The 25,851-nt window shown below is 46.2% G+C and overlaps 1 protein-coding gene across 1 annotated transcript in view; it reads right to left on the minus strand.

Annotated features, from left to right (window-relative positions):
- Positions 1-517: 517 nt before the first annotated feature.
- LOC144724654 (uncharacterized) overlaps positions 518-25,851 on the minus strand; it is a 194,446-nt gene continuing 169,112 nt past the window's right edge. Inside the window, exon 14 of the mRNA XM_078603951.1 lies at positions 518-2,032. Within this exon, the coding sequence (XP_078460077.1) occupies positions 2,025-2,032 (8 nt within the window). The 3' untranslated portion in view covers positions 518-2,024. The remainder of the gene's footprint in view (positions 2,033-25,851) is intronic.

Here is a 25,851-nt window from a genome sequence, read left to right on the forward strand (position 1 = left end):
GTCAACGGGCATCATTGCACTCCACTGACGTGTCCGCACCTGTTGAGATCACCGCACATTTATAAAGTATCGCCGACGTGGCAAAGGGATAGGGACAAGGCACGTCGCTCCGATGCACAATAAAGTAGCATCACTGAATCCATCCCTCGCAGTGGCAGAAGTGTGTCCCTAAAGGAGGCGGGGATCGCTGATTTAAAACCCATTCCTAATGACACTTTTATTGCTGGCACCTAGGCTAAATTATATCACGAGGACTTAAGCTTGGGCATGTGACAATTATAATATGTAAAAATTGTGAATTGTAAATGACACTTTATATCAATGTCGCGGTTCGAAATTTCCAATCTGCCACCAGCCGTCACACATGGAGGATTGCCACAATATGCTGTGGTAATGGCTCTCATGCTCGCTCTCCATGGCTAATAGATTTGCTTATTATTCATTTCCACACAATGGAGTGCTATGTCATAGCCAATTTGGACAGCTGGCATAATAAACCATTAAACGGAAACCTATGCAATGCGGAACACGCTTTTATTAACCTTTCACATTAGCGCGCACGCACACACATGTAACACGCGTGTAATAAATACATGAACTGGTTAAATCAAGTTTATATGTTTCTATTACATTGCACATATACATTAACAGCAAGGCTTCATTTCTCAGGCTAATTTGTAATTTCTCATTAAATATTTTTTCGAGCCCCCCCTCCTCCTCCAACAGCAATGGGCGGTGGGGGGGGGAGAGATATTTTCTAGAACTCTGCCCGAGACAGCTCCGGTTGAAATTAAACCCTGCTCATCAGTCTGATTCATAACTTTGTAACATAATTTATTGCTGTATACAGGATTACACGTTAGGCTCAAGTCGTGCGCATGTGCATATTCCAGTGCGCGGGTATTGGTGATATTTTATTTTTGCATTGATGAGTAAGGCATCCAAAGATCAGCAGTGCATATTATCACAGAGTCCATGGCAGATATTGTTTTTTTCCAATGCTCCCCGAGTGATTTTCTCCTAGGATGGGAGTGCTGTTTATTCAACGTGTCCAAGGCCAAGGCACATCGGCAATAACAGCCCGCGATTCATCACACATCGACTGACCACAACTCCTCCCGTAACAATCCGTCTTAAGCCGATGGGGGGAGGGAGGGGGGAGCAGTTCCGGGGTGGGTGGAGTGGGGGGCATGTGGGAGTGGTGGTAGAAATTCCCCCGGCTGAGGAATTCACAAAAGCTAGAGCTGGTGGCGGTGCGGGGCGGGGGGGGGGCAGTGGGGAGGTATGGGGGGTTCATTTTTCATCCAAGGCACTTCTTCAGCGGCGAACCTTTTCAGAAACCCCGCACGTGTGAATCGTGGGGACAAAACATCCATCCACAAGTAGCAAGGGACCTGCAGTCAGTGCGAGGTTTTTTTTTTTCACATTTTATTTCATGGTGGCGGTGGGGACGAAGACGTGCGACATCGGCTGCGCCATCAACTTGCGGCTCTTTGTTCATTTCGCGACGCCCGAAGTTCGCAGGTTAAATTCGCAAAGTCCCGCCCGTAAGCGGTCCAATTCCGCTCAGCCAATATTAATTTGTGGCCCGCGACTCGAACGAGACCCGGGCTGAATTCACCGAGTCGTATCGCGCGCTGCGCTGCGGCGGCGGCGGCGGCGGCGGCGGTCACGGTGCGATTGTTAACTCTGGTCGCTCGAGGTCTCCTTGGGCGCTTCGCGAACGGTGCTCGCTCGCCCCCTTCACCGACAACCTTTTTCAAGCGCTCGTGCAATAAATCTGCACTGGCCCCTCACTTCGCTTCTCGGTTTCCACGCCCTTGCATCGCGATTTAAAAAAAAAACACACACAGACACAGACACCCGCTGGCATTCTGCCGAGAGCTTCACATCGCCCCCGTACCTTTTTTTCCCAACGGGGCCTTGGCTGCGCCCAGCCACGTGTGCCGACATCATCAGGGCACGGTCCCGTCGCCAGGGTTTGGGGGGGACGCGGCGGCGTTCGTGACCATCCCTCATCGTCTTCAGCGACCTGCGTACAGATAGCAATGGACCCAATTAACTCGGCGGAGTGATGGGGTGTCCTGTGAGCTCGCTCGCTGCAAAGGGCACGGGCGCGTGCGATGCTTACATTTCTACCGGAAGACGCAGTACGTTTTTGAGTCCGACATTTCCATCAGTTTTAGTTTGTCGTTTTGTGTGTGTGTTTTTTTTTATATATACGTGTGGAGCGGCAGTGTAGCTGTTCGTGCCCTGCGCTGCGAGCCCGGTGACCGGAGTTTTATTCCTGCTCATGAGTGACGTTTATCTGAACCGGTCCTGGGCCTCCCATAGGTCGACTCAGACTCAAATTAGTACCTGGAAAAGGTGGTCGGGCGTGGTGCTGGCCGCCCACCTTCATAGATACCGACTTACAGCGCTCACCCCAAGTATTGTAAGGCTATACGGGGGATCTTTGTCTTTGCAAGTAATCAATCATCAACTTTATTGAGCTGGTGAGCAGTAGTTGAGTCGAAACGTCAATTTTTTGCACAGGAGACCTGATATCCAGAGAATATAATATTCACGTAAAAAAATTTAATGACTGCATAAGAGGTCAGAATATTAAACAAAAAACCCCCATACATTTATATGGAAATTTCAAGTAAGATAGTTTACATTGAAAAAACATAAAGCTTCGAAATTATCATCAACGACCATGACCAACAAACTGCTGGACGACAGAAGACATCCCAACAACATCATCTTACTCTTTGGTTCTTTCGGTAAAGTCACGTAGGTAGAAAAATAAAATAAAAAATAATAACATATCACGACGTTTCGATCGCAACACAAGCGGTGGTCCTCAGGCGGAAAAATTAATCCAGCAGTGGAACCGCTGAATCAGCGAGAGAGCTGTGACAACAAGCGGTAAAATTTCGATTTAAAGCTTTCGTAACTGCAGGGATTCATCTTCTTGGTTCTTTCGGTAAAGTCTACGTGACTTTACCGAAAAAACCAAGAAGAACAAGCGGTTATATATGTGGCGATGGTCAAGCAGGCGGGGTCTGAGCTGGAAAGGAACTCCATCCCCGGACGCAAGCACGTCAGTTGTGACAATCTTGCGATGCCATAATCCACGAGGTGATCTCATCGCTCCATCTCCACACTGCCTATCCTATCAGGCGTGTTCGCTACTTGGGCTGCCGTTGCCGTCACGAGTCTTGTCCATCGGTCAACATCCCTTCCAGTGACGCGTATTGTCCCAGCCGAGTCTTTTTAACGGTCGATACGAAGAATTTCGATTTAAAGCTTTCGTGACTGCAGGGATTCATCTTCTTGGTTCTTTCGGTAAAGTCACGTAGAATGGAAATAATAAAATAATAAAAATAAAACATAATAAAATAATTCTCACGACGTTTCGGCTACAACGCAAGCAGCCGTCCTCAGGTGAAGAACAGGTCTGTCGATAAGACAGAGTCTGAATGTTGTGGCCGAAACGTCGTGAGAATTATTTTATTATGTTTTATTTTTATTATTTTATTATTTCCATTCTACGTGACTTTACCGAAAGAACCAAGAAGGTCGATACGAAGCCTGTAACTTGTGTTTGTTCATCTTCATAAAGATGCGGCAGCTACACTGAGAGACGCCACGGTGGCTAGGGAGATGTTAACTACCTCTTCTGTGACACAGGAGGTCGTGGGTTCGATCCCGACCCTCACGCCTGTATATTTGGAATTTGCATGTGGTGGCATGGATTCTTCTCTGAGCTCTCTGGTTGTTCCCTCCACATTCAGAAACGCACGTTTAGAGTGTTTGGCTGCTATAAATTTCCACGTGATTAGCCACTTTGCTAAGCTATAATTTGTGGCCAGGTTGCTTCGGGAAAAGCAGATGCGTAGAGCTAAGTGGGCCTTAGCCGGTAAAATAAAAAAAAAATGGTTTAGTTTCGTTTTTAGTATGTAGAAAGTTACAAACACAATATGAATATGTTGAGGACATAAATAAATGATTGAGAGAATGTTGCAGAGTTGTTGGAAAATGATCATGAAAGCAACAAAACAATTTGCCTGAAGAGGAAGTTTCTGATTACTGCATACCGTGGGCGATGACACGGATAGGAAAAACCCGCGGTCACTGACAAAGGAAATGGAACTAAATCTGAAAATTATACGAGGATGCGTGGATTGATGAGTGTTGAAAAGTGCACTGAGATACAGAAAGGAGGCTTTACGTTTCAAGTAAGACGCAACGTTGGAAACACCTATGTTTTTATCGCATTGGTTTATATAATAAATGCATTTCCAGTCCAAACAGATTTTAAATGTAATGTTTGTCTCTCTCGGCTACTGATTGGATACACTCCGCTGCTCTTGACGCAATTATCTGGCACAACTGCTCCGATGTAAAAGTATGGGTGTTGAGTGCACGTGTGTATGTTGAACTTCTTTTACACCATACGTAGCCATCCGTGCTAATCGGAGGTGCGAAGCAGAAGCCTGATTGACGAAAGCGTGAGAAGGCACACTCTACATAAACCGAGCACCTTGGAGTCTCAATGGACTCTCGCTGACTGACTGAACATATTCTACAACAGTCTATTCAGATTCAAAGAGATAGTTCTGCGAGAACATAAATTTGAGTAGACACGCGCCTGTGCACATATTGTGGCGAGCATTACGTGGCCGTGACGAAGCAACAGAATGTGAAAATCCTGCGTCGATTTATAACACGGTGAAGGTAAATGTCGAGAGCGAATAGAAAGGTCATAAAGACGGCAACTTCTTCTTAATAAAAGTGCATTTTTGTTGCACAACGAAATTGTTTCCTGCTCGACTCTACGCAAGGTCGAGGTGTACGACATTTCGCCGCCGTAGTCGTTGTTGCTTTAATGAGGCAAAACGTTCCACTTGTTCCTACTTCGAGTTTGCGCGCGCACATTAATATATTCGCTGCCGCATGCTCGCGTGCTCTCACGCGCGTTCGCACATGGGCAATTCTCGTGCGGACACCCGTGCAGGCCCGACGCAAATCTCATCGTACGGACGGAAATTAAAAATACACAGCCTATTTGGCACTGGCATACAATGTTGCTGGCATTGGGCCTTTGGTGTACAGGATTAAATGGGCCCCCTCCCCTATCCCTTGTTCAATTCGCACTCCCTCACTGTAGCACCTGGTGCTTGGGCCCCCTCTGGCCAGAAGGAGGGGAGGGGGGGGGGGAGATTGGTGCAGTTGCATCGCCTGCACGCTTCGGTGGCTACACCACGACCGCTTTTTGGTGCCTGCGCAACTTCTGAAGACAATAAAAAAGCCCGTGGCAGAAAGACACCGCCATTCTGAAGATTATGACAGGGCCAACTGATGAGTTGTCTCGCTGCACAAAGAAAACGGGGGGGGGGGGGTGGAAGGTTGTTTTTTTTTAAATAAAAGTTTTAGAAATGCAGGACAGCTACCGAGAGTGAGAATGCCGTGGCCGCGAAATTGGCGTGACTAAAAACAAAAATCACCCGCGTATTCATTCTCTCTCCGCAAAAAAATTTGCATAAACGAATGTGAAAAGATGTCGTGAACAAACGTGCGACATTTTCGCACGCGCAAATATTTCTCGACACGTGACGACTGTTATGAGGGACACACTTTGAGAAACACTCCTCACGAGATTCAATATAACCCAGTATTGAGAAAGTCACTTTCAATGGAGGGAACGTTATTTATTGTGGGTCACAAGAGATGACAGGAGAGTGATTAGATTTAATCCCTAAAGTATAAAAAGGCCAAAAATTGGAATCTAGGCAGACACAAGCATACATAAATCTGAATTCTCAAATGGCCTGATGACAAGTTTGTGTGAAGCAATGACTTTTATTTTTTGCCCTTTTGCTATGGTGTCAAAAATCTACGGGTGACATTCATTATTCCTAAAATTTAAAAATTACTACAAAGACAAAGATCCCCCGTATAGCCCTTCACACACTGTCGGGGTGAATGCTGTTAGCGAGCATCTATTAAGGCTGGCACAGCACACCCCTGATGGGGTGGCTGGCCAGCACCACGCCTTTGTCTCCCCAGTGGTGATGTTTACACGCCGCACTTGAATCAGCGAAGGCTGACCACTGGATCACAAATCTGACACCTGTGTTGGCCGTGCGCTGGAATCGAACTCGCGGTGCCCGGGATTGCAGCGCAGCGAGATAACTGCTCCCAACTAAATTTCGATTTAAAGCTTCTTTCGTGACTGCAGGGATTCATCTTCTTGGTTCTTTCGGTAAAGTCACGTAGAAGGGAAATAATAAAATAATACAAATAAAACATTATAAAATAATTCTCACGACGTTTCGGCCAAAACGCAAGCAGCCGTCCTCAGGTGAAGAACAGGTCTTTCCGACAGACCTGTTCTGACAGACCTGTTCTTCACCTGAAGACGGCTGCTTGTGTTGTGGCCGAAACGTCGTGAGAATTGTATTTTATTATGTTTAATTTGTATTATTTTATTATTTCCCTTCTACGTGACTTTACCGAAAGAACCAAGAAGATGCTCCCAACTAGGCACCGCACTACGGGTCTCCACCATTGCTGCGCACAGCCAAAACTTCATGCGTCTCACAACCACGCACAACAACAAATTTTGGGACTTTCGGAGAAACAGACCAGGCTTCGGTGCAGGTCGTTGGAACCACCTTGATCACGTCTCCCCTTGCACCTGGTTAATAGCCAAAGCGTGATAACGAGGCTGGATTTCGCGTGGAAGTAATTACTCTGCCCCACACCTGTCAGTGTGCGGTTTTAGCGGAGAGGGAGGGAGAGAATAAAACATAATCCTAATGTAGCCGCATAAAATTTGAATTGCGGCCACATTGTTCCGTGCACATTTTTCGTTGTTGCACAGTGCAAGGGAGTGTGTTACACAGTAAAGCTGTTACAATTCACAGGCAAGGCCTATGACTGTTCCTTGGGGAGGGGAGGGGGGGTCGTGCAATCATCTCATCGTAGCTAACATCGCACTACAAATGTATTCCCCTTAGATCTTCCACACCGATGCATTAGACGAAGGTAGGAGGGGAGAAAACACTTCAGCCCGAACGTGGGGATCGCTCCGGATAGGTGTACTGTACGTGTCAAAGGGAATAGGAGAGGCATCATCATCGTACTCCACGATCAATCCACTGCTGGATGAAGGATTCCTCCAAGCCGTCGCCACTTCTACCGATGTTGTGATTGCAACGGCCGACTGCGTAAACTGCACATTCACCCATCTCTCTGTTCCACCTTCCACAGCGGACGCCCTCTGCGACGCGACCCACACATTTGAATGGTCACACTCCACAGATCGTCATATCGTGTGGTGCTAGTTGGAGGGACAGACCCAGTTTGTATGGGGCAGGGGCGGGGGGAATTCGAAGAGTATGCCGTTGACGCCATGCTGCGTTCCCATGACCGCTTTATTGTAGGCTGCACTGAAACTCGAGGTAGAGCCCCGATACCGCCTCACTCAAAATTTGCTTCGGACACCAAAGCTCTCGAAACTGTCCAAGTTTCACGTCGGTTCTCTGCTATCTCCCCCTCGGTGTGGAACTCTCTAATCCCCTTTGCACATCCGTAACATCAAATGCACTCTGACTTTTAAGAAGCATCTAAGGGCCTCACTGTCTGCGTTGGGTCAGGACTTTCGAGGCAGCCCTGAGCGAGCCTCACTGCGCCTCTGAGTTTCTTCACTTGTCTGCAAAATATCTGGCTCGTTATGAATGTAGTAATAATTATTGCTGCTTCAGCAGCGTTACTGAACAAAGCGAGACCATCGGTAACGTCTCTCATCAGGGACAGAGTTTTCTTTGAACGGCAAACCCAAAAAAAACCACGGCTAAATTTACAAATACATCTTAGCGCAGGGTAGCATTGCTCAAGCCATACATCAAACTTTGTTAAACAAATCCGATTATATCCCTCAGAGGGATGGAGCTATATGCTGGGAGCCGATCATCACAGTATAGAGTAGCGAATTAACACATTCCTGTGGAGGGAGCTGGTAGAAACGTTGGGTTGCTTGGCCAATGGCCAGGGTCAACGGCGGCGTGGTGTATTCCGCAAATATGGCCGACTGTGAGGCACAAGCCGGCGTGAGTAGGTTAAACGTTGAATTTTATAAGGGCACCACGGGGTGACCAGCCCCTCCCCACCCAGCCCCACCCATCCCACCCAGCCCCACCCTGCCCCTCCCCACCCTCCGCTCCCCACCCAGCTCCTCCCCACCCTCCCCTCCCCACCCAGCCCCTCCCCACCCTCCCCACCCAGCCCCTCCCCACCCTCCCCTCTCCACCCAGGCCCACCTCTCTCATTTTTGGATGCACGACGGACGGACGGACACAATAATCCCCTGTGGGCTGGTGTAACCAGGAGGTTCCTACCAATATAATACTGATGTAAACGTCAGTTATGCTCTAGAATGGCTCGATAGATGGAAATGTGCACACCCGTCTGTAAAATACGTGCTTGCCCAGTTGCCCCCAACTGCTGTTGATGGTGGGGTTTGAGGGGGATGGGATTGGGCGGGGAGATCCGGAAAATATTGCGTGAGAAATTGAGCCCCCATTGCGAGCATTACATGTGGGTAACAAACCACTCTTTAAATAGGTACATCGGCCGCACGCGTTGGGCACACGGTGGTTTGAAGTAATGGGCCACTTTGTAAGTCACCTGTGCCTTGCACATGCTCTGATTTATATTCGCAAAAAAGTTTAAATTTATTGCCTATACCTGACAACAAGAATCTCCTAAAATACGCCGCTTGGCCGATCTATGTGCCCTTTCTCAGCAAAACTTGTTTTGGGATGTTTCTATCGCGCACACTGCTCAGAGCTGTCCTCGCAACAGAGGCAATGGGAATGAGATCGCAGCCTCTCCTGCTGCACGGACGATTTCGGTTAATCCACGTCGCATTTTACCAAATCGCGTGTCCAGATACGGTGCGGCTTAACATTTCATGCAAACGCAACAGCAGCAGCGATTCGGGCAGAAGCCCACAGACGCGGGCGTCGCTCGCAGATTATGCCACAGCTGAGTGCACGATCACGCGGCAGCAAACGCAGCTTTCATCCCATGCTTTAATATCAAACCACAGAAGCATGCACGGCACGCACCCTCGGGCACGCTCGCTTCGCGTCCTCCTCGATGGGACAGAAGCGTGGCCGGGCGCGCAGTGGGCAATGAAAGGAGAAAGAAACACAAGGAGGAATTTGCAAATGTATCACGCCGCCGCTGTGTTCGCGGGGCGAGCGGGCGGCCGCGTGCGTAGCGCAATCGGCTGCTGGGCAAAGGGGGCCGCTGCGATGGACGCGGCGGCCGCGGTTGGCCACTTCCTCGCGCGCACCGCGCTCACCACTGCGAGAATGACAGAGAACACGAGCTACGGGCGAGGGCACATCTGTCGCACTTCAACGCACCCGTCACACGCGAAGCCTCGCAACAGATATTGGAGGATGGCAGCGGGCAGCCGAGGAGCGCAACGCGTCCCAGACGACGAGACGTGCCCCCCCCCCCCAGCCCGTCGTGCGGGTGCACGGCGGATTGTTACACCGCGGGATCGAGAGTTGTCGAGCGGGCGGCCCGAAGAGGCCTTCGCCCAGCTGTGGATTGACGAATGCTGGTGGTGACGGGATGCAATGGTGTTGTAGTACGTTGAAAATATACATGGAATAAAGGGCTCACGTCACCACTAAACTAATGGCAAAACTAATGCAGTGGGGGTAGGGTGTTTTTTTCAGAAGTATAACAAAAATATTATTTGAGCCGGAAAATGTTCTTCTTTTGCTGGTATGTAATACCATCTGTGGCGGTGAGCATAGCGTACGGTGCACACTGCCCCCACTCTTATCGCCGCTTGCACCAGAGAAAGCCTGACTGCAGCCATGTGTGGCGGAGTGTACAGGGCTTTGGTGGCACATATCCATACATTATTTAAGTAGATTAGCGATGGAATTATTAAGCAGGACAGCTGTGGAGGGAGGGTGCAAATGAAATGCAGCTGTAAACACGACCATTACGAGAGGGTTGGGTTTTTTTGTTTGTTCGTCACCATTAGGCATTTTGGAAGGAAAATCTACACGCGCAAAAAAATATATATAATCAGAATGAGGAAAAATTAAGTCAAGCGGATGAATGACCTAATTTGTAATATTGACACGGGAACACCCGAAGTGCGTTTCTCCCCCGCCCATGTATAGGGACAGCGTGGCCCTTGAATCTGCTACTGCACATCTAATAGTAGGTTTTTACCCTTTTAAACTGGTACAAAACTGACACCTTTATTCAAGGCATCATGTTTGCAATAACCACAACACAAGTAGTCAAAAAAGCAAACAAATAGATGCAACTGTGATAATGATAATAATACGCCTTCTGGTGTCATCTGGTCCAACACCAATGGGGACTAGGCTCTAGAGAAAGCCGTCTCGGGTGTGGGCCAATCAACTTCAAGGACAGTGCATATTATTATCATTATCAGAGTTGCATCTTTTTGTTTGCTTTTTTGACTACTTGTGTTGTGGTTATTGCAAACATGATGCCTTGAATAAAGGTGTCAGTTTTGTACCAGTTTAAAGGGGTAAAAACCTACTATTATATTTTGCCACTGGTAAAAGAGATCTCATAGTGTACTGCACATCTGTCGGGAACGCAGCGAGACTGAGATATTTACTCTTTGGTTCTTTCGGTAAAGTCACGTAGTTAGAAATAAAACGAAACAAATCACGACGTTTCGATCGCAACACGAGCGGTCGCCTGATGACGACTGCTCGTGTTGCGATCGAAACGTCGTGATTTGTTTTATTTCTACCCACGTGACTTTACCGAAAGAGCCAAAGAGTATGGATTGCTGCAGTCACGAAAGCTTCAAATCAAGACTGAGAGATATTTGACAGAGCGCAACTATGATGCCCGTAGTCTACAACGGTGCAGTGACACGGTGGTAGCTCGCGTTATGCAACATCGCGGGTTTTTTTCATGGTTGGGCCAACGCTGCCTCTCATCACCTCATTTCCACCGCACGACCGAGCCGTGCTGGGAGCCACGCCGAGTCAGCCCGGCACGGCTGAGGGAGGCTCGACGTTGTTATTTTTCCACTGCAGAAGCCGAGCCGTGCCGTTTGCCCTCACACGCAATGAACGAGTTGTATGTATGTCGAACTTTTTTCTTTTGCACCGTACATAGTGCTAATCGGAGGTGCGGGTCGGCGGGGGGGGGGGGGTTAAGACAACAAACTAAACACAAAAAGCAGTTCTAAAGAAATGGGGTTTCAATTTCGAGTCGCGTGTCCCCACTGACATCTCACGGCACGGTGGCGAGACGTTAACTACCTCGTGGCCTGGCACGCAAGGAGGTTCGTGGATTCGATCCCAAACCCTGACGACTGCAATGAACGAGACATTAGCCCCCTGCTCCTTGACCCTGCTTGAGTCCGAGCCACATCCAGTCGAAAACCGCCAACCCTTACCGTGACGAAACCTGCGATGTTGGACAGCTTTCCCACAAAACTGGTTTGCGATCGGTTCGTTTGGAGAAAGAGGCAAAAATTAAATAGAAAAAAAAACTGAATTTTTTCCGCACAATTCTTAAATGCCAGGAGCCTATTTGTCTGTACTGCTGGCGCTGCTGCGAGCCCTGCTTGAGGGACACTGGAGCGACACAAACCCACGGACACAGCCACTTTTGAGGCACAGATAAATAATGCAAGAGGGCTCCTGGCCAGGGGTTGTGATCGCAAGAGAGAAAGACAGCGAGGGGGGGGGGGTTAAGAGGGCGAGTGAGCGAGCTGGTGGGTTGGTTCATTGGTTTGTTTGCTGGGCAGATAACAAAGTTCGCAGTAGCGTTTCTCCCCGAATGACTTGCAAATATGATATTGAAGACGTGGTGCGATGAATGCATCTTAACGGTCAACCCTTGCACCCAACATAGCAGAGCAATAACGTGAGATGCTCAGTTTTCCGAGGGGGCGGGGGTCGTCGACAGTGGGTTTGTAAATAGCAAACATCATGGTGCTTCTTGCACAATTGTAGAGGTAATTGTAAAGGAAGTCAAATGTGAGAATTGAAATTAACATGAGCGTTGTGCATAACACAGATTGTTGTTATTATCACAACAGTTTTTCGCTAACGTTTTTACTTATTTTAATTTTTGCCTCGTACTTTGGTTTGTCTGCCTGCCTTCATATGTAATACTTCTGTTACTCTGCTCCTGTGAATTTGTCTACATTGCATTCTCTCTGTTGACCCATCTACTTATCTTTCTTTACATGCTCGGTCTTCAGCTCATTCTTTGAATTGCTAACAGTTTTGCTGTTTTTTTTTATGAAAACAAATTTCAGTGTTTTGTTGTATACACACTTTCGTCTTTTCAACAATATTTTTTTTATTCCCAGTGCACTGTATTTTGCATTGTATTCCCAGTGCACTGTATTTTGCATTGTATTCCCAGTGCACTGTATTTTGCATTGTATTCCCAGTGCACTGTATTTTGCATTGTATTCCCAGTGCACTGTATCTTGCATTGTATTCCCAGTGCACTGTATTTTGCATTGTATTCCCAGTGTACCGTCGTATCTCAAAACAAAGAATCCATTCGGGAATCTCGCCAAGCGGTGTGGTCTCGTGTGGCCCAGGACAGCTATGCAAGGCAGTTTCACAGAAACTCAAACAAATCCTTAAGGTACCCTTTTGAAAAAAAATTCTTGGAGAATTTTCCCACTCACTACACTTTGAGATTCGTTTTTTTTTTGTCGCATTGACATTAGAACGAATATCGTAATTATTACAGCTGGCATACGGCTAAATGAGATGAAACCCCGAATGATAACGCTGGATTTTTGTGTGCGCGCAGTAAATCGGTGATCAGGCTGAAACCATCAACTCTACGCTTGAGAACCCTGTTTAATCACAGGCAGCTGAAATCTAGACCCATACCCTGGATGTCAGTAGTGCCAGCTCCACACTCTGATCTTCACGTAAGATACTATTTAAAAAAGGGCATAATTTTTATTACACGCTTTTATTTAACTCACTCTGTCTGTTGTTGTATCCTCAAATCTTGTAACTCAATTTTAACCCACTTCCCAATGTGGTATCGACTGCAAACTTGGTATACTTATGTCATACTGATGACAATACTATATTATATCATAAAAAAATAAAAAAAAATATTTTTAAACACTCTTTTTATATGTTATGTTTCGGCTTGGCTGTAATTGCCCACGGTCCCTGACGTTATGGCAAGCTTCGGGGCCACTTCCTGGAGTCGTGGAGTTCTTCCAATACTAGTACATTTCATAAAAGCGTGTTTTAAAAAAAGTTGAAAAAATATATATTATTGTTACTTAACTTAATCGTCTAACTTGGTCAAAGGTTATATTCTGATCACGTTCGTGATTTCTGTTTTTTTACATGAATAAGTTTCAACTTATCTTTGAAATAATTTGATTAAAATCTACATTTATTTTTTCTTCTTTTCGATTGTGCAATTGTAAAAAAAAATTTATCAGTCCGCTGAAACCAAAAATACCACAATTTTACGTTTTCTCGTGTAGTCCCCAACAGCGGACTAGTGTACAGAATCCGTGGCTCTAATGAGAGCAGGACATGTTGGGAGTTGGTTCAGCATTAGCCCGGCCAACACAGCTCCAGTAAAATAATCCCCAATCTATCGGGAGATGAGAAAACCAACAGAGCCAAAAAAAAAAAATGAGGCAATAGATGTAGCTGAAAATATGAGAAAAAAAACTGCCCATTTTCCAGCTCAGTAAACTAACCCCGGGCATCCACAGACGCTTCCCCTATTCCGATAAAGCCCACAGTGTGTGCTATGAAGTCTGGCAGTCAATCTCTCCTGCGCAGAAAACAGAGCAGCTAAGCAGCTCGACTCGTCGCCAACAGCAAAGTGTGGCATTTTCAGAATGCAATTTTGAGATAACTCGACGGAAGCTATTACAAATGCAATTTTCTACGGCCTGTAAAGGGAAGGGGCTGGGAAGAAGAAAAAAAAAGTTTAATTTTACATTTTTATTTCCACGGGCATTTATCAACTTTCTTGGATCAGCACATGCACTGTGATTAATATTTTTTGTCATTCGTTCTTTGTGTTTCTGAAATAGATGGGAAATTAAATAAAGCAAAACTAAAATTCCTGGATTGTGAGCAGGACGTGCTACACTGCCCATCCGTGCCCTCGTGCGTGGCGGCCAAATCCCATGTTTTCCTTCGTTATGACCGCGTGTGATATTTAACAAAATGCCACTGCGCCTTGGGCTGAAATAGTGGCCTAGTTTCTTAGCATTTGAAATGTGCAGTAAAAAATGATGAGGTTCCGTATCTCTATTTTTGAAGATGAGAAGACATTATTTCCCAGCCAGGGGCATATATCAGGCTGAACAGCGCAAGGAAAGCTAATACTGAAAACTTGATTAGACGGGTTACAGATATAACGTTGTTTGAAAGTATGTTTGTCTGAAAGATATATGTCCTGACTGACCACCAACAATGGAGGCTATATGAAGACCGCCTCAACATAGATTTTATAGTACACATCATAGACTGAGGTTTTTTTCCCCCCCTCTTACCATTGCTTCGCTATGATTACTAAGAAAAAGATGTGGCACGTGAGCTGCATTTTTATCAAGTATAGGGTAACGGTGCAGCCCTGCAATTGCCTGCTAACGCCACTGCTGCCTGAAGGGCCTCGAGCCACTTAATAAGGAATTTTCGCCTAATTCTTCCGCGCTGGTTCTAGATATCAGTACCCCCTTGCTGATCTGCTCCCTTGCTGATCTCAAGGAGCATAAACCATCACCTGAACTCCAGTCATCCTTGCGGTAGTGGCTTTTGGCTTGCTATCGAACAAAGACGGTCACTGCATCGCGCGCTTTCAGATGTGCTTCTGCAGCTGCCTGGAATGCTGTTCCTTCCGATATTAGGAAGCCACTGGTGTTATGCACTTTTAAATCTAGATTGAAAACTCATTTCTTCAGAACTAATGTTGTGTGTTTAGTTTGATGTCCTTCCCCCGCACCTCCGATTAGCACGGTTGATCACATACTGTGCAAAAGAAGTTCCACATACATACATACCCTACCACATATGGCCTGCCGGTCGACTGTGCTCTACCAATTAATACTGCTGGGTGAACAGAGGTGGAGGGATTAAACAAACCTGCAGCTTTGTTTCAATATTCCTACAGTTTGCTGCCCTATACACCACAGAAGCATCCTGCGATATAAATAGCAGCGTTTAACAAACCAGACTAATATATGACGAACATGCACTAGAGTGGAACTAAACAGACTACATATGTATGTATATATATATGTTGAACTTCTTTCGCACAGTACGTAGCCAACTGTGCTTATGGATGGTGCATAATGATAGCAGTGTTATGCTTCGATAAACGTGAAACGGAGCAGAGAAAGAACGATGTGGATCATCCGTATAGTCTTAACAGACTGTTGGGGCAATTGCTGTCAGCAAGCAGCACCTATGAAGGCTGGCACGGCACAAGAAGCTGGTGGGTAGCCAGCACCACGCTCGGCCGCCTTTGTCTCCCTAGTGGTAATGATTACATACCACACAAGGTACTCAATTAAGGCTGAGTCGACCTAGGGGAGGCCCAGGACTGGTTTCAAATGATCGTCACTAGTGTATGGCCGTGAGCGGGAATCCAACTCGGGTCACCGGGTTCGTAGTGCAGAGCGAAAAGCGCTATACGATCGCTCCCCATATCTGAGAAAAAAAAACCCATTGGGTTTGAGAACAATATGTTTAGCTGCACATTATAATGAATAGGGGAACACAACTCACATTTAATGAATGAAGACAGCTGGAAAACACAACGGAATGTGTATATATAGGGACATTAGCGACGACAAATGTGGACGAAGATGATTAAATGAAGGGGCGAAACGACAGTGGGGTGGAATGCTTTTGGGAAACTGACTTCTATAGCGCGAAACAACAAGCCAGTTTCATTTCGCGAAGAAAGTTTCCGTATTGGCGGACGTTACCTGCTGTGACATTTGGATCAGAAACGTGCGCGCTGACAAAAAGAGCGAGGAAGAGAAAAAGTTGAAGAGCGCGCAAAAGACTTGCGGGGAGAGATGCACGCTCGGAATTACATTGGGAGAGAAATAGGGAGACATTTAACCGCGGATGAAATGCAAATGGAAGACATTGTTTTAACGCGTAGGCTTTCGCGACCATTATTATCCATGAGATGTTTTTGGGTTAGATCTTGTGAATATAAATGTCTAGTTAAACCCGCCACCACCCGACACGCAGCCAATTGGTAAGTTGTGTCACGTAAATAAAACGTGCCAATTCGTTACCAGTTCAGCACAACGGTGTGTTGGAGAGTAAACCCACAACATTTACAATTCGAGTACTCGAATTGTAAATGTTGTGGGTTTACTCTCCACAACACTGGTGTGCTGTACTCAGAGGTGGGACAAAGTCATTGTTATGCAAGTCCAAGTCGAGTCGCAAGTCATCAAATTCATGACTCGAGTCTGACTCGAGTCCAAGTCACATGACTCGAGTCCACATCTCATAGGTGGGACAAAGTCATTGTTATGCAAGTCCAAGTCGAGTCGCAAGTCATCAAATTCATGACTCGAGTCTGACTCGAGTCCAAGTCACATGACTCGAGTCCACATCTCATAGGTGGGACAAAGTCATTGTTATGCAAGTCCAAGTCGAGTCGCAAGTCATCAAATTCATGACTCGAGTCTGACTCGAGTCCAAGTCACATGACTCGAGTCCACACCTCTGGCTGTACTAGTAACGAATTGGGAAGTTATGTTAACGTGACAAACCTTACTAATTGGCTGCGGCGGGTGGTGGCGGGTTTAACGACACATTCATATTAAACACGTGTAGGCTTTCGCGACCAATATTATTCATAATAAACGTTTTTGGGTTAGATCGCGTTATTTATAAATGTGTCGTAACCCTCCACCACGCGACACGGCCAATCAGTAAAAAAAGTGTCACGTTGACAAATGAGAAATGGTTCACATCGGGCAATTTGCCAGATTATGCCGAATGTAATTACCAGCAAAACGTCGTACTCAAAAATTGTAAATGTTGTGGATTCACTCTTCAACACGCCGGTGGGCTAAAGTAGTGAACTATTTGTCTTTTGTCAACGTGACACTTTTTTGTACTGATTGGCCGTGTCGGGTGGTGGAGGGTTATGCCACATTTATAAATAACGCGATCTAACTCAAAAACGTTTATTATGGACATTCATATTGACGCGATCGAACCCAGTAACCTCCATTATCGAAGACATCATGTCGACCATTGAGAAAGGCAAGTGGGCTTGAGACGGGACACGACGAGGAGGGGTTGATGGCTGAGGATGGTGTTGGAATTTCATGGGTAACTTGGTTTGAAAGCGTTTTCACGGAGTTGCTGCTCACCACATCTCTGTAATTCTTTTAAACAGACGTCATTGATGTCCAATCAATGCGAATGCTCGTCATTGTTTTGTAAGATCACTTGGTTTTAATTGCTTTGCTTTTTAACATTCTACGTCGTGTTTATTAACTCTTGCTGCCGTTGCCGTGTCTGTCTGCTGGCTGAGTCACCCTTGAAAAAGAGCCACATAGCTCAATGGGTAATTTACTCGGATTAAAAAAAATACTTATTCTGATTCTGCAGACGAATGAGAATGCCAGCCACTGCGGTGATGGAACAATGAGATAGGTTCATTCGCAGGAGCGGGACGAACTGGAGAACAACCAGATCGTAGAGGCGAAGGCTTGGGGAGAGCTTCATCCAGTAGTGGCTGGATGATGGCTCATGCGGAAAATTGTACTTTCATCAAAATCGGATTGGAATAGCCGGAAAAGAGAAAAAAATAAGAGCGAAAGTTCGAATCCGATCGTAGTTACACGACCATAAAGAGCAGAGATAATATAAAGATGAATGATTGTTTCTAGATTTTAAGCTTTCGTGACTGCAAGGATTCATACTCTTAGGTTTTTTCGGTAAAGTCACGTAGGTAAAAAAAAATTAAAATTAATAAAAGTAAAATAAAAATCACGACGTTTCGGAGGCAACACAAGCTTCCGTATTCAGGTGGAACCGTCACAGCACGATTGCTGTATCAAGTAAAGAGAAATTCCAAGAGACCCGACCTTGTATATATACTGGTTGAGGGGGGAGGAGCCAGGGTAGGCCCTAGATCGGAGTTTTTTTTATTATGGTAAGGTTGGTGCGGCTGAGGCTGCTGCTAGGACTGAGCCTTTGTTATGTAGACTGTTTTTTTTAAATTTTACTTTTATTAATTTTAATTACATTTTGTTACCTACGTGACTTTACCGAATGATTGTTTGACTTGGACTCTCCGTGTGCAGTTCATCATGAGGGGCTGGTTGAAACAAGATGCTGATTTGAGAACAAAGGACGGTCAAATGGATATCGCTGCTCTATGGAGTGACTCATACAGCCAGCTTATGGCTGCAGAGTTTGGTAGTACATGTTGTTTAAGTAGTTTATTGTGAAAATTCGGTCACAGTTCCTATGACCACTGTTTCATTGCTTTTATGGCTTTATTTTGGTGATTTTCGAAAAGTTTTTTGGTTTGGCCATGTTTGTTTGTTGTAGTACAGAGTTAGACTGATGGCCTTAATCTAAGTTGTCTTCTTCTTGGTTCTTATGGTAAAGTCACGTAGAAGGGAAGTAATAAAATAATAAAAATAAAACATAATAAAATAATTCTCACGATGTTTCGGCTACAAAGCAAGCAGCTGTCCTCAGGTGGGTTTTTGCACAGCGTTGGTGTACGGTGCTTTTTCTGCAATATTTTGCTGTCTTTTCTTGGATTTTCTGTTTGCACATAGTCACTTTAAGATGTTTTCTTGTTCATGTTTTTGTTTTTTTGTTTATTGTGGTTGCACCCGATTCAAGAGCCGAATGCTCACAGGGCTATACCTAATAAATTAACTTTGAACTTTGAGGTTGGCGCAAAACCTGCGGGAAATAATTGCCACCTTTTTCAAAACGCAAAAAGAAAAGGGACCGCTGGCCTCCTGTTAACGATCCTGGCACCAGTGCTCTCCCACTGCTGAATAATTCATCATGATTATTGCAAAGTTGTTTGGGGCGCGCCGATAATCACCCAGGTAGAGCTCCCTCTGCCACCAAAAACAAGCCGATCGAGGGTGTTCGATGGGTAGCGAGATGGGGGGCCATGCAGCCCTGCAGGGATCTCCGAATCAATGCCCCACAAGGACGCCCAGCCTCGCTCGCTCGCTCCCCCCCCCAGGTCGCAGCCAAGGAGAAGCACGCACTGGATGGCGTTCCGTCCGATTTTTGAGAGAGGACTCGCAAACGTGTGGGTGTAAACGTTGGGGGGGGGGGGGAGCACAGACTCCGTGCAATATGCAACGACTGTTTAAAATTTCCCGAAAAAGTGCGTAGTGGTCCTCCTCTCAAGGGTGATGATCACCATCGCAATATGGGTGAGCAAATGAACCTTATGGCTGGACCCCGGGGTCCCATAAACCCCTGGCTCTCACATGAACTGCGTTGCGACGTCATTTTATGTCTGTTAAAGGCGAACGACACGGCAATCTATTCCTCTGGACGAGCTCTACACGATGCGCGAATACAATTTTCAAAATGTTGTTTCTTCTGCGCGATCGTCCTCGCTGCTGCGCTTGGACATGACACGACAACAGAATGATCCGCGCCAGGTGGGTCTCGGCGTTCATGTGTGCGGTGGGACGGAGTCGCCAAAAATAAATACATTTATTACGATTTTGATTTTCGTTTATTCGGGACCCCGGGGTCCCGCCATAAGGTTCAAATGTCACCAACTGACAGCATTCAGAATAAGTTTGAGCAAATAAGTTTTTGTGACCGACAGCTCTCAGTTTGTCGCATTTGCGTCAATTGTCCTTTGCCAAAGCTAACGGGCCCCATGGTGTGGACGTGGGGACATCGACATTCCGCATGTGTCTTCTTGGTTCTTTCGGTAAAGTCACGTAGAATGGAAGTAATAAAATAATATTGTGTTTTATTAGTATTATTTTATTATTTCCATTCTACGTGACTTTACCGAAAGAACCAAGAAGATGAATCCCTGCAGTCACGAAAGTTTTAAATCAAAATTCCGCATGTGGTTTCCAGAGGCGGATTATGCAGTCGTGAGTATTGGCGACTCTACTGTGCTGATGAGTCCGAATGAGGATGAAACTAGTCCAGTTGTCTATTGCTGCTGCTGTCAGTCGGTTATAATTGTTCACATTAATGTTGATGCTGAGCTCAGATGACGACAATGCACTTATTCGGGAAACGATCATGTTTTTGTTGTTGTTGAATAATGCAGAAAGCCTGTGTTCTGTGGACAATTCTGCGTGTTGTTTGAAACTTGTGGTTTTCTGGCCTGTACTATAATTCTGTTATCATTGGGGGGTTTTTCTCGTCATTTAGATATATGATTATCGCACCCTCAATTACAAGCACTTCCGAAAAAAGGTCAGCAATTGTAAAATCACGCATCTTTCTTTTCCCAGTGCCGCCGTACAGCACAATTATATGGCAACTTGTGCAAGTGATTATCATTAAAAAAACAAGTTTGTTTGCCACATTTAGGATTTTCTTTTGTGAGATAAGGGAATCCGTTGGTGTGACGTAGTTGTTGTTAGGCAACTGCTCAGCCACATCGTGTCAAGCGCCGGGGACAAGAGATGCCCTTCGCGTGTGTGTGTGTGCGTGATTCATAGGTTAAAGATCTTATAGCGTTAGTTTTCGAAAAGACTGCAGGCCACGTGCGCCGGCTTCACGCTCAACATTTCCCAAATTTGCCAAAAACAATGGACCTAATTGGGTAAAACCACACAGCGACATTGCCCACGACTGCTTAGACTTGACCCACGTTTGTGAAACACAGTGCCCTTTCGTGACCCCCTTGCGCTACGAGGATGGCACAAGTCAAAAATACGGGCGGACCCCCACTTTTACGTCCCCCGCAAATCGGAATTGTCCTAAATCGGACTACTATTTTCCCACGGACAGTCGAAAAAAGTGGAAGAAAGGTCACTTGCCGATGTGTTTCTCCTCCTTTTATCGGCCGTATTTTAACGGGGTTTAAATAGGTAAGCGTCCGCGCAAACGTAAGGACACTTGAAAACAACAAAAATCTCCGCACCAAAGTCACGTCGGAAACCACACCGACTCGGCACGAACGCCTTCGGGGGTTGTGTCGGAAGACGCATCTGGTAAATCGATCCACGGTGGCGTCGTATAAACGTCGTGAATGTGGATCGTCATCGCAGACCGGGGACCGCCTGTATATTGAATTGCAGTTGATCATCAATTATCCGGCTTCGAACATTATCGCCGTGGTCCCGGGCAAATCCGGCAAAAACCGCTCCAAAGGCTGTAACCAGTTCGGGGATCAGCAATCAGGTTCGCGTGACGAATAATGGAGCGATGCTTGATTTCAGTGTTAAACATTACTTACAGTGTATTATACGCGACATACAACTTAAACAGTGAAAACGCTGCACGTATACGTACATCACCCTATGCAGAGCCTTCGAGATTAGAGTGGTGAGTTTGGTAAAGTAAACACAGGAACTTTTTAAAGCAGGATATTTATTTGTGTCTCTTTGTATGTTTATTTACGCCAATTTCAAAAATTTTAAACACTATAAAAAAACCCATACAACACCACACCTAAAAACATAACGTCATACAAGACCGTGCAAAAATATGCGATTTTAAATACAAATGAGTGATTATCCGGCGTTTGTGAAAATTCGGAGGCACCCACCCCCCACCCCCCAAAAAGCTGCCGGATAATCCATGATCGACTGCAGTGGGTTTTCATCTTTACTGTCGCCTTTGCACCCCTTTGGTTCTCAGTCGTTTAAAAAAAAATTAGAATGTTAACAATCACATAGGGTTTAAAGCTTTCGTGACTGCAGGGATTCATCCTCTTGGTTCTTTCGGTAAAGTCAAGTAGAAGGGAAATAATAAATAATACAAATAAAACATCATAAAACATAATTCTCACGACGTTTCGGCCACAACGCAAGCAGCCGTCCTCAGGTGAAGAACAACAAGGCTGTTCTTCACCTGAGGACGGCTGCTTGCGTTGTGGCTGAAACGTCGTGAGAATTATGTTTTATTTTTTTTATTTTATTATTTCCCTTCTACGTGACTTTACCGAAAGAACCAAGAAGATGAATCACATATGGGTTGATGAAACTAAGTTGTTACTTACGTGCCCGTGCTCAATTTGTATTTTTGATGATTTACCTTCTAAAAAACAAATCTGTCCGCGTCTCGCACAGCCCAGAAAGGGCATCTCGCACCCCCAGGGAATGCGTGCATCCCAGGATAAGAAGAACCACTGATCTACTGTATTATTATTGTTGTTGTTGTTCTAGGTGGCGGTCAGACGGGCAACAGGGGGATATCAAACTTGGCAACGTGGTGGAGAGCAAACGATTGTCTTTAGTCCCCCTGGTAAAATCCCTGTGAGCAGAAAGCAAATTCTGTCCACAGCCAATTGATTTAGTTGAACGGGAAAAGAAAGTTTCTGCATACATTGACAGGAACTTTTTTTTTATTGCAAAAGATGATGTCTGCAGAACACTAAAAATGTTTGAAACAGTTAAAACTTAGCATATGCCGTTGGTTGTGAGATGATGTAAAAAAAATTAAAGTGGGAATTCGAAGCCATAGAGCAGATGTGCAAACCAATCCACCTCGCGTTCCGTGTGTCTGGCTACGGCTCCTCTACGCAGCTGAGGCCTGCCTGCCACGTGCCCTCTAACCCTCTCTCCTCCACTCCGCAGAGTCGGTTAGTTTACCTCGTGGCACGGTGCGTTTCCATCGTCGGTGCTGTTTTTCGGAAGCCTTCACAGGGCGCACGCCTGCGGCTCGGACACTGGCACGGGAGTGGGAATCGCATTTCGAGCAATGGAGCAGAGCATCATAAATCTGAGATTGAACTCAGTGTGGTTTTATAAATAAAATAACTTTACGGGGAACTTTTCTCAGAGGCATGGCGTTTCATTTCCAAGTGGTAGGCCTGTAAATGTTAGAGCAGACAGAAACAACTTGAGCAAATGTATTGTTTTGAAAAGCTCAGACACAGACATGCAAGATAAAAAAGACCTGCCCGTGTCGTAAAAACTTCCCCATTCCACGACGTCTGCAAGTTACAGGCTGGGTATCCCGATTCACCTCTGAATATCGGAACGCGCAAGCGGTGAGCGTTAATTTTATTTAGAGGCCTAACGCCGTTATGTTTAAGGGGGTCGTCCATAAATGACGTCACGCGATTTTGGACGACGTCACAAAAAGTCAGACCCCCCCCTCAAATATGACGTCACAAAGCTCTGCCCCCCCCCCCCCCAAAAAAAAAAACATGCTTCAAATCGCTTTAAACTATTGTCATTGTAGTGCGTATTTAATGTGGCGCTGCACTCTGATGTTGTAGGAGAAAACATTTATTAATTAAGTAGAACGTGTTGTCTATATTTATTTAAAGTTGCGCATTTTGATGTGACGTCACATTTCTCAACCCCCCCCACCTCGTCACACATCGTCACAAATGTCTGACCCCCCACCCCCAGGTGCGTGACGTCATTTATGGACGGCCCCTAAAGGCATTTTATCACGTAGGCTTTCACGACCAATATCATCCATAACCCAGAAAGAACCTCTATTTAAAGACATTGTTACTCACCCGCAGAGAACCGTAGCGGCACGACCACACTCTGTGATAGCTGGCGCAAAATTGCGCTACGCGCCCCCTCGCATGGCCTCGTGAGAGCCTCGGTACCAACAGAGTTATTTATTTTATCTTCTTGGTTCTTTCGGTAAAGTCACGTAGAAGGGAAATAATAAAATAATAATAATAAAACATATTCTTTTATTATGTTTCTACGTGACTTTACCGAAAGAGCCAAGAAGATGAATCCCTGCAGTCACGAAAGCTTTAAATCGAAATTTATTTATTTTAGTTTATACCCCGATTCCAGAATGGGAAAGGGTTAAGTGCCATTTATTTCCCGAGGAAAGGCTCACTGCTTCTCAAGACTCTCTTATTCGGATGGCCCTGCATTGGGTCGTTTGGCCAATTCGATTCATGAGTGTTGGCTTCATCTGGGAGGAAAATAAAACCCTGAGAACCCTGAGAAAAGCCACAGGTACGAGGGGATAACACTCAAACCTCTGCAAAGACAGGACCAAGAATGCATTGCTGTAACTGCCAACTGCTGGCCACCTCACAGGGCAGACAATGTCCAATTCAAGCATTGACCAGGCTCAACGCCGCTCAGCTTCCGAGATCTGCCGAGATCGGTCGCGTTCGGGGCGTCATGGTCAGCAAAGCACACAAATAGGAGGTGGTGGGGGCCCAAAATCATGACACCGCACAACGAACCCACCGCTTTTTTGTTGTTGCAGTGCAGATGTTGCATTGCCGGAGCACATGTTACATTTGGCATGGGGTTAACCCTCGTAAGACCCAGGGCCCTAACAGCTACCATCTGCAACAGCCAGCAATTGATGTGAACCAGGATCAGACTGCAGCGTGTGAACACTCGACCACCACTCTCCCCATTTTATCATCCTTACCCACAAACGCACCCATAAAGACAAAGATCCCCCGCGTAACCTTAACTTTTGTGGCAAGTGTTGTTTGCGAGCACCCATGAAGGCCGTCGCAGCACACAAGAGGGTGGGGTTGGCCAGCACAACGCCCGGCCGCCTTTGTCTCCCCAATGGCCATGATTACACACTGTGCCAGCTACTCATTTGAGGCTGAGTCGACCGAGTGGAGGCCAAGGATCGGTTCAGATAATCGTCACTGACGTTGGCCCTGAGCGGTCGGCAGGTTCATAGTGCAGCGCGCCCCACGCCGACAGAAACGCATTTTACGCACTTCCAGGTGACAGAGCACAACAAATCTCTGCACTCGATGCGGAGGAAAAATTAAAAGAATACAAAGCAAACCAATTTTAAAAAGCCGCGATAATCTTTGCCGATGTGTTGCCTCCCGGCTTCAACGCACCCGCGTGCACCCGCGCGCCCCCGCGCACTCCATTCTCTCTATCATTACAGCTTTTAGCCAAGGATGAATGTTGGTGGCGACATTTTTTTTCTTCCCCCCCCCCCCCGCAATTTTTACATTTTTAACGCGCCGTAACTCACCGCCGCGTCAACATAACTCAGCGCGGCGATAAAGCACAGGCAGCAGGAGGAGGAAGAGGGGGAAACGGCCGTGTGACGAGCGCGCCTTCCCTTCTTACGGGACAAGTGCTGCCCCGAGAGGTGGCGAGTGTGGTAAGAGCTCATATTTTACGACCGAAATCGATGAGGCTAAGGAGAAGGCACATTAAAGCACGCGAGGGCTTATTGACCCGTTCGCTTCGAGTACTCTGCGGTCATGGCCCGGACCCTCTTGCTTTCCGCACCAGAGATTGCAAAAAAAACTCCTACCGGGCAGCACTGAGCTAAATTCAATTTTCAATGAAGCGATAGTACGGTCGATGGGTGTGCACGTGCGTGTCTATGACACCATCTTCACGCCAAATATTTGGTCGCAGTAGTTTTGTCCCAGGGTGGGGTTGGTTACAGCTCAATCTGTAGTCGTGTTCGCACGCACATGCGTATGGTCCACTTACAGTGCATTTGCAGCTCTTTGTCAATCCGCTGCTGGATTAATTCTTCGTCCGCATGGCTCGACCATACTTCAACACAGGGCTTAATTTCTCATGCAATATTTTCCAGGATGCCGTTAGACTGGGGCAGGCAATTGACTCGCAGTCGTGGCCATAGTGAGAGGTAATACTGGATGAGTGTGCCG

This window comes from Lampetra planeri, chromosome 21, assembly GCF_965212315.1.
Source record: "Lampetra planeri chromosome 21, kcLamPlan1.2.h2, whole genome shotgun sequence".
Classification (NCBI taxonomy): Eukaryota; Metazoa; Chordata; class Hyperoartia; order Petromyzontiformes; family Petromyzontidae; genus Lampetra; species Lampetra planeri.